Below are 16,962 nucleotides of genomic sequence, written 5' to 3' on the forward strand. Positions count from 1 at the left end.
GGGCACCGAGCACATGCGTTTCAGCCCTCTGGCATCTCTGTCCTTCTGCCTGCTGCCTTGGCCTTTCTCGGGTGCCCGGCTGCAGTGGCCGTGCCGTGAGCTCTGGTTTGCCGCTTGCCCCAGCGCCCCTCCTATCTTGTCATGCTTCCTCTGGATCTCCTGGACTGCAAAATGAACATCAGAACCGAAATCGACTCAAAAGTCTTCTGCTTGGTTTCATCCACGATGATGCGGAGGCCCACGGCAGTGAGGTGACAGTTCGGGGTCACAGAACACTCTGGAAATCTGGGCGGTGGGAGCCTTTTGTCAGCTATTACAATTTAAGTTGTACATACCCTTTGACCTAGCGGCTGTGTTCCTAGGCGTCCAGAGAAAGGTTCCTAACCGTGCGTAAAGACAGCCACAAGGCTGTGGATTGTGGCAGTATTGAACTGGGATCCGTTCCAGGTGCTGGTGGAAAAGATTGTGGTTGCACCCTGTGATGAATGACGAAGCCCGTCTGCCTGTGCTGGCTCAGGGTGGTCGCCAAGGCTGGTCGTGGAGTGACGGGGGGCTATGCAGCGTGTGTCCCAACCTGTAAGAGCACGCAAGCGTGTACGTATGTGCACATAGAATCACATAACAACAGTGAGGGGCGGGCTTGGGTTGGAAGGGGAGACCGTGGTGCTTGCTATGCTCTATAGTTAGGTGTTGGAATTTTTTTTTTTAAATCGAGGTAGAATTCACATCACCTACGATTTGCATGTTTTAAGTACACTATTGAGTGTTTTCTAGTATATTCACCAGGATGGGTGACCATCACCGCTCTAACTCCAGAACGTTTTCATCACCCCCAAAAGAAATCCTGAACCCGTTAGTGGTCACCACTGTGAAACCACTTTCTGGTTATGTGAGTTTGCCAATTCTGGACATTTCGTGTAATTCCCTGCTCTCCGAAGGTAGGGTGTTACTAGGAGGGCTTCCTTCAGCTGAAATGATCTCAGGTGGAGAGCCTCCCTGCTTTCTGAAAGTTCGTGTCATGCCCTTGGTTTTCACAGAAGACCTGCATCAGTAGGGTGACAGCTTTTCTCCTGTCTCACTGTCCAGATGCTTTTCACTGAAAGGGAAAGTTTCTCTCAAGTTTCTCTCAGAGCCTCTGCTAGGCTCCATCACATGAGCAGGTGAAAATGCGTTCGGTGAGGGTGTAAAAACAGTTCTGGTTTTACGCTGCCGTCATTCCCAGCTGCCCTTGTGCCCGTATTGTACATTTAGATGAGCTCTTGGAACAGAGATGCGGCATCTGAACAGGTGAGCATCTTTGTCTGGAGAGACCTAGGCAGGATGGAAGTTTCTAATGAAGAGGGTTTCTGTTTTGAAAAAGAAGGCAGGCTGTTACTTTGCCTTTGTTTTTAAGAACCTATCCTATCTTTAATGCTTGGAGTGGGCATATAAGATGCTTTGTAGTCTTGTCTTGGTTAATCCTCACAAGAGGTACCCTCCCCGTTTTACAGAGGAGGAAACCGAGGCTCAAAGAAATAAAGTGATGTGTGTAAGGTCTCACTCTAGTTGGTGGCAGGGCCAAGATGTGAACCTAGGGATGCCCGTGTGTCTGCACACACTTCCCGTCGTACATAATGCGTCGCCTGTTACTAAAAAAAAACTATCTCTCTCAATCCCTTGGTTCCTGGTTCTGATCTTCAGGGATACAGATGAGTCCGCACTCTTTGGATAGATCACGCTGGCATGGATATCCCACCCTAGGGCATTCTTTAGATCACTTTCTCTTGGCCTGACTATCACACAAGCCCCCTGCTTTTTTGCTTGTCTCTCACTCTTTTTTTTTTTTTTTAAACCAGAGAATCCTCTGGGAGGTGGGTGGGTTTATGTGAAGTTTTGGAAGAATTTGGTTGCAACTCTCAGGAGAACTGGAAATTTTTAGTATTCTTACGCCATGAGGCAGCCAAAACCGTAAGGGGGTGTGTGTGCACATAGGAAAGTAGGTCTCCCTTGGAGTTGTGGCGCATGGCCTTGGAATTCTGCCATCTGTGGAATGGGGACCGCCCTGGCGAGTAGGCTCCTCCAGATGGCAGGGATGCAAGTGTGGTGAAGGGGGGATGTGTAGCACGGGGTTTTGAGACCAGACCGACTGGGGTTTGTATAACATGGCCGATCATTTACTGTGTGTGTGTGTGTGTGTGTGTGTGTGTGTGTGTGTGTGTGTGCAATTAAACCCAAACCTCTATTTTCTCATCTCTGCAATGGAGATTTTGTGCAGCGGTGTTCTGAGCCTTAAGTGAGAGGCTGCGACTCACGTGGGAGTTGTGTGGTGTGTAGGGCTCGGGTAACAGGAGCTCATCTGGCTCTTGACTGCTGCCAGTGGTGTTGGGGCTGAAGCGTGTGACGGAGTCCATGTGAGCGAACCGTTCCCGCACCGGGAGAACAGCCGGCTTTTCAACAGCCCCAAGTATGAGAGCCTGGCTTCTCACAAGAAGTTCAAGTTCGGATAAGGATGTCTTAGCTTTCGGGGACTTCCTACTCCAAGATCAAAAGTAGCTGAATGGCAGCCATGGTTCATCTTTTGCCCTGTCCCTGGAAAGGCATGACATGTTGAGTGCTGAATGAGCAGGCCCCCAGAGCGTCTGTCCTGAGAGATTCCAGGCTGTTGTCCGGGCGGCACCTGATTTGGTGAACTTGGGGCCGCATGGGGGCCGGTGGCAGCGTCTTTCCTCTGTCTCTGTCACAGCCCTGGGGCGGGGCGAGAACCACCGTGCCCCCTGTCCCCTGCCCCCTTCTTTCCCGAATTCTCCTTAGCCTTTGGACCCCGTGATTGCCTGCTGGACCGAGGACTGAATGAGAACGTGAGCAAGATGCTCACTTACTCAGCTGCTGACGGGGCCGGACAGGCAGCACGTGGCAGGGGGAGGGCACCGGTTGAGTTTTTTCTGATCCCATCGCTTGATAGCTGTCTGACCTTGGGCAAGTCATAGAACCCCCCGGAAGGTCATTTTGGGGGTTGTTAGTACCCACCTTGCGGGTCTATTGTGAGAACAGGAAATGCCGTAAAGTGCCGAGTAGTGTGGCCGGCAAGGACGCGTCACGGCTCAGTGGCGAGCTCAGCAGTAAGAGCGTCGGTACTCCCAGCCCCGCTGAGCTGAGTGTTTGCCCACGTCGGGGTGGCTCCTCCCGCGGCTCTCGGGGGTTGGGCTCCCGCTATTTCACAACGGAGGAGACTCTGCTTCCAGGGGATGGATGATCTCATCCAGTCCGGTGGCGTTACGGTGTCTACACCGTTGACTTCTGACTTGAGATGCGCAGCCTCCCGTCTCCCTGGAACTCTGGACTCACACGCTCCTGGGCTCCTGCCGCCTGTTCTCACATGGCCGGTGGTTGTGCCAAACCTGACTTGTCTGAACACCAGCCCCCTGGTGGGCACCCGCCTCTTCTCTGTCACACCCGCCCTTTCCCCAGCTCGGTGAAACGATGGCCTCGTTCGTTCAGGTTCCTGAGGCCAAAGATGGTGGTGGGAGCGCGACTCCTGTCTTCGCTCTAACCCCACATCGGATATGTTAGCGTCTTCCCTACACCTCTGGGAGTGCTGTCGCTGGACGTTGTCGGCTAACTGCCCTCCTGGAAACAGAACGGCAGGTTCTTCCCTGAAGGGCGACCTGAGCCTTGCCTCCCGCCCCCAGGCCCCGCACACGCCCTCCCATTTTCCCCACTCGCCCCTTCATGTGGCTGGTAGAATGATCTTTTAAAAAATGTCTGATTTTCCTGCCTTTTGTTCTGAATCTTTGGGGGCCCTTCCTGTTCTTGCTCACAGTAAACTATCCTCCCCTCCAACCCCCTGCCCCCTTCTCTGTGGTCTCACTTCCTGTTCTCTCTCTCATCCGTTATCCTTCAGCCGTCCCGTCACCCTTGCTCTTCCTGGGAATGCTCTCTCCCAGGGCCTCGTATGGCTCATTCCCTCACTTTATTCTGGTCTCTGCTCAGATGGCATCTCTTTGGTGAGCCTTTCCTTGCACTCACACCATCATTTTCTCATGCTTAACCTCCCCCCACCTCCGGCTGCAGCACTTTTCTCGACCTGATGCATTACGTAGTTCTTTATTTGCCGAGGCCCACCGTTGCAGCGTAAGCTTCTTGTTGGCATTCAGTTCCCCCCCTTAGTACGTGCCTGCAGGTCCAGTGTCGAGTGCCTGGCACATAACGGATCTTCAGGAGCTAGTTGTTGCGTGAAGAAATAAAAGACTTGCCCAGGGTCACTACCTGGGGAGTGGCAGAGCCAGACTTGGCCCCTGGTCTCTGATTGCGGAGCCCACACTCTCATCATCAACATGCTCTCCCCTTGCCACAGCGGGCACTTGGAAAATGGCGGATGCTTTCCTTATGAGGACCGTCTCCTTGGCTGGAACAGTGGTGGGTACCTGCTGTCCTGTAGGGATCATCGTCGCTCACCCAGGAGGGACCTTTCTACTTTGGAACCTTCAAGTGTCCCAGATCTCCCATCACCCCAAACCTGGCCTGCTGTTCGAGGACCCGCACCCTTCCTTTTGTCCATCAGAACGTTCCGGGGAACCGTCTCTGAATTTAAAGTGGCTCCTTACCCTCTTCTGCCACCAGTGTCACATGCTGTTTGCATCTGGGGTCCTGCTAAGCTTGTTGCATTTGAAAGTAAAACAGTGGCCTTCTCGTGCTGTTTGCCGTGCCGCTCTCCGTGGCGTTTGGTTTTTGCTTAAAATAATTGAGGCAGAAAACCTCCTGTGTTCCCTGGTGCCTGCGAGTGAGACCCGCGTAGCGGCTGCCTCTTTCAGATGACTTACCACAGACACCTCCAGACTGTAATGGCAGGCTGCGAGGAGGTGAAAACTGTGTCATGTTCACTAAGTTTAAATGACCTGTGGGTGCTAACAAACCCACAGCTTTTCTGGAACATGAAAAAATGGTTCTGATTGAAAGTAAATATCTTTGTGCTCCTACCGAACACGATTTTAGTTGTCTACTAGATTTACAAAGAAAAGGCTTACCGGTTTGGCCAAACGTTCCCGTTTGGAGTCTCGCTTCTATAATTAGGCCATGGTGGAAATACAAGAGAAAATGGCGGACCTCTCCGAGTGGACGCATGTAAACCAAGCGTAGGTTGTCCTGTGAATGATGTGGTTGTTAACCGGGTTGCCTGGGCTGATGGGGCGTCTCCTCTACCGTGCACATTACATAGATCTCTCCCCCTCTGGCACAAGCATACGATGGCCAGACCGCCCGGTGCCTGGAGGCTGCAGCGAGATGACGCATTGGAAGGTGCGTGGTAAGTCATAAAGTGCTGCGTCAGAGGAAGCACTGTCACTGTCGCATTTTTATGGGCACCTGCTGTACGAGGATGTAGCTCTCAAATTTTTTTAGCACGTCAAATACATTTCTTCCTTTTGCTTTTGGACCTATCTCTGTGCCTTGGCCTTTTCAGTATAACTTAAGTTCCTCATCCCAGTGGAAGTAGCCAACCACATAGATGGAAGTTTGTGTCTTGTTGGGTCCTGGCAGCTGCACTTGACTTGTAGTCCTTGACTGGGGCAGGCCGTGAAGTTCTGAATGCTGTCAAAGTAACTCAGAACACGGACTGGAAATGTGAATGATGAAATCGTAGATTTGAGACTGCACTGCTGGGACGCCTGGGTGACTCGGTCGGTTAAGCGTCCAACTCTTGATTTCAGCTCAGGTCATGATCTCACCGTTGTAGGCTTGAGCCCCGAGTCGGGCTCTGCAGTGACAGCACAGAGACTGCCTGGGATTCTCTCTCTCTTCCTGTCTCTCTGCCCCTCTCCGACTCGTGTGTGCATGTGCAGTCTCTTTCTCTCAAAATAAATAAACATTAAAAAAGAGAGACTGCATTGCTAACCACCTTTCAAGCCTTGTGTTTTTGAATTCAGGAAGAGCTGTTTTTGATAGGAATAGAAAACTGTGCTTTCCTCTTGGGCTGTTAAGTTGTCTTTCTCTCCCTTCCAAACTAATAGATCATTCAGGAGATGCGTGTCTTTAAAACACCCTGTCACTCCCTTTTAGTTGGATCTGTCACAAATGTTTGTGTTTGTCGTGTGGATGTGACTTTCAGAGATGAATCACGTTGATGCTCCCCACGTTGATTGCTGTATTGGGGAGTGTGCAGAAAGTCTGGAATGGGGGTGTAGCGTGCTATTTCTGGCTCTCACACAACTTGATGTTACTTGGGCTTTGATGGCGTTGCCTTCCTTGAACACCCAAACGTCCCCCTGCTCCCCAGGCAGATGAAGTGTTTCTGACTTGAAAGTAAAGAAAGGAGACATGGCCCTGTAAAACTTGAACTAACAGGATGGCTGGCTCCTCGTGCCTCACGGTGTGTGCTCCCCGCCAGTGGAGAGGTGGAGAGTGTCTGACCGAGAAGTGGCTCCTTTCACTTTCCTAGTAACCCTTAAGCCATAGAGATACATTGGCCAAGTTCACTTTGTCGTTGTCCTTTTCATAAACGTCATCCACGGGGAACCACACCATCGCCGTCCTTTTTGTAAATGCCATCTGTGGGGAACCACCATCGTCCTTGGGACTCCAGGGCCTAAGTCAGAGTCTCACCACAGTGCTCTCTAGGAACTACCTGTTGAGTGACTAAAGGTACTGTATTGTGGATCTCTCGGTGTGTAACAAATGACCCCAAAATTCAGCAGCTTAACACAACACTCAACTCACTCCCTTGAGTGTGTGGGGAGGAGCAATCCAGGCGTGGCTTAGCGCGTCCTCTGGCCCAGGGTCTGTCACGGAGCTGCGGTTGTCCTCTCCAGGCTTGACGGGAGGAGGACTCGTGTGGCTGCCGGCAGACCCCAGGGCCTTGCTGGCTGTGTGTGGGGAATGCATCATGGCTCTCTCCATAAAGCCGCTCACAAGGCAGCACCTGATTTTCCTCAGAGGGAGTGAGTGGGAGTGGGCACCCAAGACAGAAGCCACCGTCTCCTAAAACTTAATCTCCACAGTGACATCCCTTCGCTTCCACCACATCGTGTTCCTTCGAGGTGAGTCAGTAAGTCCAGCCCTATACGCAGGGGTGGAGATCCAATGATGTGAGTGCCAGGAGGGAGGGATCACTGGGAGCCATCTTGGAGGCTGCCGACCAGTGAGAAGATCGCGGTGTTGCTGGGATTTGCTATTTATTATTTCGTGCATGGAATGCATGTCTCTGACATGCTTATTAAAGCTGCAGGAGCTGAACCGGGGCACCAGGAGGTCAGAGAGTTGCAGGGGAAGGTTGGCTGGTTCGTTTCTCAGAGACCTTTTATAAATTCATGACTGTCCAGGGTCTGGTTCCTAGTCTTCAAGGTTAGCAAGCTTATTCACGCATCTGCCTCCTTCAGTGCAGAGGACCGTGGCTTGCTCTCACATGAACCTACAGAGGGGCTGGTATCTGAGGAAGGAAGGCCAGTGGCTGGATTTCTAAAGAGATGTGCAGACCTCAAGCGGGTTGGAAGGCCACGTCTTTCTGAGCAGCAAAATCTCCTTGTGGTGGAAAGCACCCTCGCTCAGGCGAAGATCAGGTCGTCTGGAGAGCACCTGCGGACCGTGCCGTTAGCCCGTCCGTCACACCTTAGATGCGGACTGGCCCCGGACCGCGCTGATCAGCCACAGCCAGCTTCGTGCTGGGGCGTCTGCCCTGCCTTGATGGGCACTGTTAGTGTCTGAACTTTTCTAAGTGCAGTTTCCTCTCAGATTCTTTTCCTTAAAATCAATTCCGCCCTTCTGTTTTCTAAGTCCGACGCTGGCACGTGGCCTTACCATAAAAGAGCTGGTACTTCTAGCCGCCACCCCTCCCCCACCCCCATTTCCCACACCCCACAGGCAGCTGCTTCAAACATTTACCTTACGGTTCTGGTACTTCCCTTAATGTCTCTCAATAATACGTGTCTACTGCTCCTTGTTGATTTCTCAGTTGTAGGTATTCTTGACTGATTTCTCACTGTGGAGGTGGGAGGATAGCTCTTGGGTCCCTCTCCCCGCAGGGACCCCTCTCCCCACCCATCCTCTAGCACAGACATACCCTCTTTTTAGTTTGGTCCCTCTCCGGTGAATACATTACTAGGATCCCAAAAATGCTATCTAGCCGAGCTGCAAGGTACGGGATCGTTATTTTGGCACAACTTCTAAATTTCTTTTGAGTTCCTACTGGAACAAAACCAAACAAACATGGTTGGTGTTGTGTGAACTTACTACTTACTAATCAAAATGCACGTGCTCTCTCACTTACGGAAATCTGAATATGTGAAAAACCGGGCCCCTGTGAGGCCGTCTCTCCTGCAGTCCTCTGCCCGCCGTGGCCCGAGGGAGCCTGGCTGCTCCGTGGGCTTGTCCCCACCAGCTCTCTGGTCTTACCGCTTCTTGGGTCAGATGTAGTTCGCAGGCCACACAGTTCACCCTTACAAGGTGTGCAGTCCAGTGGGTTTCAGTGCATTTACAAGGCGTGTGACCGTCCCCTCTCTCTAAATACAGAGCGATTTCGTCATCCCAAAGGCGAACCCCATCCCCATTAGCGGTCATCCCTTATCCCTTCCTCCTCCCGGCCCCTGGAAACCCATACATGTTCTTGGTGTTTTGTATAAATGGAATCCGGCCGTCTGTGACCTTTCGTGTCTCTTCTGGCGTCTCGCCCTTTGTGTGACGTTCTCAGGGTTCATCCGTGTTGTAGGCGGTGTCAGTGCTTTCCTCCTTTTGTGGGCTGAGTGGTCTTCGGCTGCAGGGACGAGCGCCTTCTGTTGATCCATCAGTCCTCCACGGTGGCTGTGTGGGTGGTTTCCACTTCCTGGTTATTAATAATCTCCTCACTTTTGTGTCGTATCTTCTCTTCCGTAGAAACTGTGTTCTTTTTCTTAGATTTTTTTTGTCTTTTTTTTTCGGTTGGGGGCGGGTTAGGATTTTTGGAAGATTGCATGTCTGAAAATGTTTTTACTTTCTTACCACAGGGTTTGGCTTGGTACCTAATTCCAGGGTGGAAATAATTGCCCTCAGGGTGTTGACAGCACTTATCACTTGATCGGTCCCTAGCTTACAGTGTTGTTCGGAAATCCAAGGTCATCTAGAACTTTCTGTCATCTGTAAAAGTTCTGTCTCCGCTCCGGAAGTTAGCGCCCTCTTCAGTTTGTCTCTCTTGACCTGAAATTTCCCTGTGAGGTGCCTGAGCATGGTTCACCCCTCGTGCTGTGTGCCCACTGGGTCTTCTGTCCCCACACCCACCTCTCTGGTTCTAGGACATTACTTGAATGAAGTCTTTGATTTCCTGGTCTCTGTTAACTTTTTTTCCCCCCTTCCCTTTCTTGGTTCCTCTCAAATGGTAATTCTCCGTTTCATTTTTTTTTTCCCCTTTTGTTATCCTTTGGCTCTGTCTTCCCGACATTTTCTTACTGTCTGTCCTTTGTATCTAGTGTTCCCTTACTTCTGTCCTAGTTTGGCTTTCCAAACGAGTCTGTCTTTTTACTCTGTGCGTGTGTGCCTCTTTTTCTTCTTTTTGACTCCTCTCTGTTCCTGTTTTCAGCTATACCGTCCGTCATCTTCTGTCTCTGGGACTGTGACCGACAGTTTGCAGATTCTCGAGTGTATTTTTCCCTAACTTGTGTCTCTCCCTTACAAGATGTTCTCTTCTGTCTGTAGATTCTGGTCCGGGTTTTCCGTCTTAGGTGCTTGTCTCAGACATGAGGCAATCTCTGGCCATGTGCTCCGAGATGGGGTGGGGTGCCACAGAGCCGAGCTCTCTGTGTAGGAGCTGTGCTCGTGCCCTGGTGGGGTGATCTGGCTGTGCTGTGTCACTGCAGAGCCCCTCCTATCAGGCCCTTCCGGTCTTTTCTTCGGCCTGTTAAAATTCCAGGACAATCCTTTGTACTCCCTGCTTAGGGGTGTATGTTGGCTTCCGGCTGCTGGGGAATGGGAAAGGAGGAATGGAAGGAAGTTCAGCAGTACTGTTTCTCACTCTTTTTCCTCTGGGGTACCCATACCTTTGGCTCGGTCCAGACCACTGTTTCACCTTCTCTGGAGAATAAGCCCTTAATTTTCGGCAAATGGTTTCTCCTTCTTCTTCTCCTCCTCCCCCTCCTCCCCCTTTCCCTCTCCTCTCCCTCCTCTCCCTCCTCTCCCTCTTCTCCCTCTTCTCCCTCCTCCCCCTCCTCCCCCTTCCCCTCCCCCTCCTCCCCCTTCCCCTCCCCCTCCCCCTCCAGTGTTTGTTTATTTTTGAGAGAGAGAGAGGAGCGGGGGAGGTGCAAAGGGAGAGGAAGACAGAGAATCCAAAGCAGGCTGGGAGCTGTCGTCACAGAGCCCGATGCAAGGCTCGAACCCATGAGCTGTGAGATCATGACCTGAGCCGAAGTCTGACACTCACCTGACTGAGCCACCCAGGCACCTCTGCAAATTGCTTCTTAGACAGACTTTTTTATCTTTCCTCTTGACATTCAGCCCCATGTTTACCCTTCCCCCCCTTCTAGAAATGTCTTGTATTAGCACTTTGTCAGCTGTGGGCGAGTTGTCCCGTTTGAATGAGATTGTATTTTGGTGTTGTGCACCTGCAGCCCAGAAGGAAACTCTCTCAGGTCTGTCTTGTTGCTCGCCAGTGATTGGCCTGCTTCTTGGCTTCTAGAATTTTGTCGTCTTGTCCCCTCTCTCATTCCCTTTCTTTCTCAAGGGTGATGCTGCTAGAATTTTTAAAATTGGTATTTCAATGGGACTCAGAAGATGCGAGCGTAAATGAATGTGTTCAGTGTGTCACCTTGAAGTGGAAGCCCTTTAAAGGTTCTCTTAGTACCTATTTCCGGTTGCAGAGGGTTCCTGGGTCACTGTCCTCAGCACTGGCTGGGCTGCGGTCACTCCTGGGATGGGAGCAGCTTAGGACGCATTCCGGTGGGATGTGTGTCGTCATTCAGGGCCCTGCTGCCTCTGGGCCTCTATCTCGTGGCCTGATGGGGGCTCCGGGAGGGGGCTGAAGGCAGAGCCGCTTAGCCTTGGCCCACTTTCTCGTCCTCCCCCAGTCTGTCCAATTGCTGGTGCCAGAGGGGGGCTGGCCTTCACTACCATCTCCTCAGTCGATGGGGCGTCCGGGAGTTCCGTCTCCTGGAACACGCAGGAGATGGAATCCGCTTACCTGATGCTTCTTTCTGGGCTTGGGGCTAATCCACATTCTTGATCCACGCCAGTGGGGCACTTCCTTCCTGTCGGTGTTCCCTTGTTTTTCTTGGAATTCGCCTGCTCGTTCCCAGTTCTCACTTCTTGTCCTTTTCTACAAAGCAAGCATTCATGGATGCGACTCTCAAAGGAGGAGTGGCACCCGCCCGTGTCTTCTGTGCTCCTAACTCCTGCGCTGGCCTGGGAGCCAGTCTCTTGTTTGGATGGCCTTGCTGGGGATTCTGCATCGGTTGTCGAGTGTTTCCCGAAGCTGCCTAGCTTCCACGCTAAGTACGGTTGGTAAACGTTCATTCTTAGCGGTTCTGCGTCTGCCCCGACCCCTGCCGTTGACGTCCAGCTGTAGGCGGGCGGTCCCGCGCTGGGGAACTGTGCTGTTGGAGAAAAAGAAATGTGACCAACATAACAGGTGGAAACGGAGGCTCCTACGTCTTGCCCGTGCGTCGTCTGTCTTGCCCTGGGATGGGGAGTGGTGACCGGGCGGTTTCCCAGACTTCTGTGCGTCTGTCCCTGCGACACTTCTTCCATTCTTACCATTCGCTTCATTGTACTTGTGTGAAAATGTCGGAGGGGTGAAGTCATTAGTAGTTGGGATCTTTTTTCTGCCTCATCAAAAGCACTCTCTCTGTGGAGAAACCATTTGGCAAAGACCAAAACATTTTTTCACTGGGAGAATAACTTTTGGTTACTGTGAAAATATTTATGGGGTTTCTTTGTTTTCCTAAAGCTGTCCCAAACCTTTGGAACGTTGATGGAGAAGTTGCAGTCACTGAGCAGAAGCCGGGAGAAGTCGCCGAGGAGCTGGCGAGCTCCTACGAGAGAAAGCTCATCGAGGTAAGGCTGGCTGTCCCTGTGCGTTTACCCCCATGGTGGCTGCTTCGTGGACTTTCCGGAAACAGGTCCAACCTGTCGCACAGATGGTAGCAGAGCAATCAGACCCTACCCCCCCTTCCCCACCAACAAAGCAAAACACAAAATGGTGAAAGCATTGTGCTTGGTGAAGAAAACCTAGAGCAGGTTCTTCGAAAATATTTAATTAGAAAGTCTTGGTGCCTGTGGCAAGGAAGGAGAGAAAACGAAAATGTGATGTTAAAAGTAAGCAAACAAATGGACCCTTGGATTTGGAGATTACAGACAGGAGAGAATATGACAAACGACTTTGTGCTCAGCAGTGCCCACGCGTGGATGAGATGGTCTCTTTCCGAGGATAACAGGGATTATCCACGTGAATGGAAGACGAGGCCGGCTCGCCTGCAGGGCACCAAACAACCGGAAGAAAGTTGTGAACATAGAGGAGGTCCCTAGGAGATAGCAAATCTGGATGCTTTTATGGCCATTTTGCTCTTTGTGCTTCCTTAAAGCATCATCTCTGTCTTTATATCCACGTGTCTGTATCTTGGTTCAAATGTGCATTATGCCAATATCAAAAAATCACAAAGACGGCGTAAAAAAGAAACTATAATCCACATTAAAATGGGACTTATTTAGGATTTTAAGGATGGCCTAATGTTAGGAAATCAATCAAGTCAGCTTATTAATAATGAAAGGTGCAACACCAGATAAAAAGTGATTTGATAATGTTCATCATCTCTATTTATATCTAACAAAAATACTTTTCATTGATGTAGAGTTGATATATAATGTTTCAAGTGTACAACATAGTGAGCTGACAGCTCTCTGATAAAAATATTCCTGATAAAGAATAAAGGCGGGCACCTGGGTGGCTCGTTGGTTAAGCCTCTGACTCTTGACTTGGCTTTGCTCATGATCTCCCGGTTCGTGAGTTTGAGCCCCATGTCAGGCTCTGCACTGACTGTGTGGAGCCTGCTTGGGAATCCTTGGGATTCTCTCTGCCCTTCCCGCTCTCATGATTTCTCTCTCTCTCTCTCTCTGTCTCTCTCTCTCAAAATAAATAAACTTAAAAAGAAATCTTTAAAAAAATTAAAGGGACTTCTCTGATAGGATAAACTTTTTTTTTTTTTTTTTTTTTTAAATAAGAAACCTTTAATTGTCACCGTACTCAGTGGTAAAGCTGGAGGGCTAAGTTTTCAATTAGGTAACTCATATGTAAAATATATACTGTATAAGTGCATATCTATGTTGTATATGTTGTGGTCACATGGCGGTAGTATTTATCAGAAGTCGTGCACGTATACACCTATAAGTATACAACTCTACTTGTAGTACTTTCTGAATATTCTACGGTGTGTTTTATTTTGGGAATCAGGAAAATACCCACTATTACCCTGGAGACATGCCTGACCTTGAGGCAGGTCTTTGAGGAGGAGCCCCTAGGCTCATCTCTGGTTCCTTGACAGCCTTGTGGTCTGTTTCATTGTGTTGCTAATGAAATCTAAAGATGGGAGGTGAGAAACAATTTGAATTCTAACTCTAGGGAGCTCAAAGGGGAAAGAGCTGGGGTCTTAGCACAATAGGCTGATAGGGGAAGAGTTCCAAACCAGGATGGAAGGGCCTGGGGGGAGACTGTCCCCTCAGGGCCTCTCGGCACCCCAACACCTATCCTTGAAGCTCTATTCACTGGGGTCGTTGACCAGAGTTGGCTGCTGGTGCTCTCAGGTGCTGGGCCATCAGTGCCTTCCCAGAAAGCCTGGGTGGAGAGGCAAATGGGCCCCCTTCCTTCAGGATTGTGGTAGCCTGTGTGTTTGTCTCCCCCAGGACCTCGAGTCCCCGGGAGGAAGAGACTATCTGTTCTCATCTGTGTATACTCAGCTACCATTCATCGGCAGGTGGTAATACGAGTATTTTTAAGTTCTCCTAGGACAGGCATGTCTCTGGTTCGTTGAATGAATGAAGAGCTCTTGAGCTCAGAACGGTGGCAGGGTTCTTCTCAGAGTGGAAGTGGGTTGGTAGCTTGTGTCCCTTCAGGAAAACTAGGGCCAAGTGTTGAGTTGTAAGGACTTGGTTCAGACCTGCTCACATTGCAGAGATTAGTGCTCCTGTCCCCTGACTCCTTTGAGCATGCTCAGCCCCAGGCCTGAGGCAGCGATCCACCTGTAGGTTGGTCCGGCCGGAGAGCTGACCTGCTCTTTGGTAACTCTGGCTGTGAAGGCTCGAGAAGACCTTGGCTGGCTGCTTGGCCCACTGAGCGAAGCACCGGGACATTAGTTGCTTGATCTGGTGTTTAGTGGGTTCCTGCTTTCTGCATAGGAAACGGCAAGGACAAAGGTCCTGTCCAGGGAGAGAACAGGCAGGTTCTAGGACCAGAAAGGAGACCCTCATGTCTGGAACAGAGCAGACATGTGGAGAGATGTAGTGCTGTGGCTGCTGAAGTCGGTGGGCCAGATGACAGTGCTTTGGAGGCCGTGTGTGGCCGTGCCACCACCTGCTTTGACTGTGACAGAGTCTCCCCATCTCCCTGAACGGAGTTAGTGACGTCCAGGGAAGGTGGCGGTGGGGTACGCTTGCGTTGTCGTTCTTGTTAGCTGCCGCATCGGAGGGGGTGGTGGTCGGGGGCTAAGAATTGGTCTCGTCGGCCTTAACTTCCTGTCTTGTCGTCCGCAACCTCCTTACTCCGGGACCAGTAATAGAGTTGGTGGCTATGGCGGAGGAGCGGGGAGGGACGGGAGCTTGGAGCAGAGATGGTCCTTCAAAGGCATTCGGTCCCCCAGACTGATTTTTCGTTATGTTTCTGATGGCACAGGGAGGTCCGTCTGTCAGTGATCTTTTGTCCGTGGCATCTCTTTACCCCAAGACTTTTGCCGAACCCTTTAGGTTAGCAGTAATTGAGTGCTTTTCAACGTTCTTTGTGATGCTTATCTGTCATTTCATTATGGTTGGTTGTTACCAAGGGGTTCTAAACACGTGTCTGTGTGAAGTAATGAAAGCATGTGGGGGAAGAGTTGATGCACTTCTTTAATTTCAGGAGCAGAGGGAGAAGCGACCTTCCATTTTAAATAATAGGACTGTTTGAAGAACCCCAACAACTGAATTACTTTTTCATGATTCGTTCCAGTGAGAGGGGAGTTCCTGAACATTCTTTTCCTAGATGTCTCTCAGCATTGAAGCCGCCTCGTCCACCCGTGCACACCGCATACACATCGGTGCTCAGTGACCTGGATCCCGTATCCCTGGCAGCTCAGGACCCAAAGTCTACACCGTGAGTCGCCTTTGTATGGCTGGAGAGCATCAGGGACCAAAGACTGGCAATCGAGAGATGGTTCTTGACACCCTGTGATGGTTAACTTCTGAAAGCAAGAAGGAAGGGAGAATGCTGGCAGGTGTAGGCTCACCTGGCGAGGGGAGAGAACACGAATATTATTTACCAGCCACTGTGATTCTCATAGCTCGCTGTTGGGTGCACACTTCTTTCCGGGCCACGCGCTAGGAAAGCCTTTACGTGGATGAACTCATGTGATCCTCAGCAGACTTCATCAAGGAGGACGCTGTTCACAGATGGAGCTTTGAGAAGTTGAGGAACGAGCCCAAGATTTTTCGGCTTGCTAGGCAGCAGAGCTGGATTCGAATCACCCAGGCCTCCCAGCATGAGAGCGCAAACCTGTAATCTGTCTGCCACGCTCTGGAGGGCCGCTCTCACGGGAGAAACAAAGGCTGGGCCTGACCGAACAGAAGGGATGGTCCCTGGTCGTGTTGGAGAGAATGCGTGGAGGGAGGAAAACGAGCGGTAGAAAACAGGGATGATACGGCGCCAGCCGTTCACAGCGGTGCTGGGGGGAGGGCACACCGGGCACCCTTCCTTAGTTGCGGCAGAAGGGTGTGATCTCCTCGGTGCGGCAATTACCTGCTTGTGTAGCAAGTGGAATAGAGCCCCAGGCTGGGAGCTCCTCGAGGGAACCGTAGATGTTATCTTTTTAACTGCATGTTAATTGCCCGACATGGTTCCAGCACACAGTAGGAGCTCCCTAAATATTGAGCCGAATGACAGTCTCTCGAGCGGATTCAGCTGTTCACTGCGATGTCTGTAGAAAGTGATGTGACTTAATGAAGCCCTGGGTTGCGAGGGCGTCTTACGGAGCACTGCTATAGCTCAGGAGGGATGTGTGATGAGAGGAAACAGGGGTTCTTCAGGGGAGGCAGACTTGTTTCTGGCCCTCAATTTCAGGAGGAATTCGAGCCTGGAGAGGACACTGAGGGACAGACAGACAGACCATTCCAACTCCTATAGCACGTGTTTATTGAGGACCTTCTAAGTGTCCAGCCCCTTCTTCCTTCCTTCCTCTTCCTCTCGTGGCCTTCCCATCCCCGGGAGCCATATGGCTGATGGTTCCAGGAGGTGGTCATAGAAGATGTGAGTTGAGGCAGAGACGCCTCTCAAATGGCATTTACTTCCCTGGATTGCGTTTTCCTTCTTTTCTGGTGGCGTCTTTGATGTCTCACTGGTGGGTACCACTGGCTCCTCATCGCCCCCAGGCTTGGTCCTGGGGCACAAAGATGAGAAAGAGCTCAGGCACCTTATGGGAGCTTCTAGAGTGTGCCTCCCTTTTTCTTCCATTACTGTTAGTAAGGACGTTTGAAATTGCTTTTGTAAACTTTGTATCTATCTTGAGGATCTAGCCATGGGGAGCAGTTGATTTGTGCTCACCAAGGGTCTTGAGGGTAGAAGATAATGGATGCGTCCAAGGAAGATGTGTTCTAAAAGTCTGCTTTACCTCCTTTAAGGACAGTTCCTTCAGTTTAGAGTCCTTTGTAGAGGTTTCCCGGTTCTTTTCCTCCAGGTATGTCAAGAAGAGTGTAAAATGTCTGTGGCATTTGACTTTGTTCCTGCATTTCTTGAGCCCCTCCTTCTCCAGCTTTATGGCCTGCAGACCACACCTGTCCCCCATCAGAGAGACGGAG

General features: G+C 50.9%; 1 protein-coding gene across 2 annotated transcripts in view; it reads left to right on the forward strand.

The window, feature by feature from the left end:
* Positions 1 to 16,962, forward strand: part of SNX29 (sorting nexin 29) — a 493,130-nt gene that overhangs the window by 246,304 nt on the left and 229,864 nt on the right. For both annotated transcript variants that reach the window (XM_049638266.1, XM_049638267.1), the window contains exon 15: positions 11,876 to 11,982. In XM_049638266.1, coding sequence (XP_049494223.1) covers positions 11,876 to 11,982 — 107 coding nt within the window. The remainder of the gene's footprint in view (positions 1 to 11,875; positions 11,983 to 16,962) is intronic.

The sequence above is a fragment of the Panthera uncia genome, chromosome E3 (assembly GCF_023721935.1).
Source record: "Panthera uncia isolate 11264 chromosome E3, Puncia_PCG_1.0, whole genome shotgun sequence".
In the NCBI taxonomy this organism is placed as follows: domain Eukaryota; kingdom Metazoa; phylum Chordata; class Mammalia; order Carnivora; family Felidae; genus Panthera; species Panthera uncia.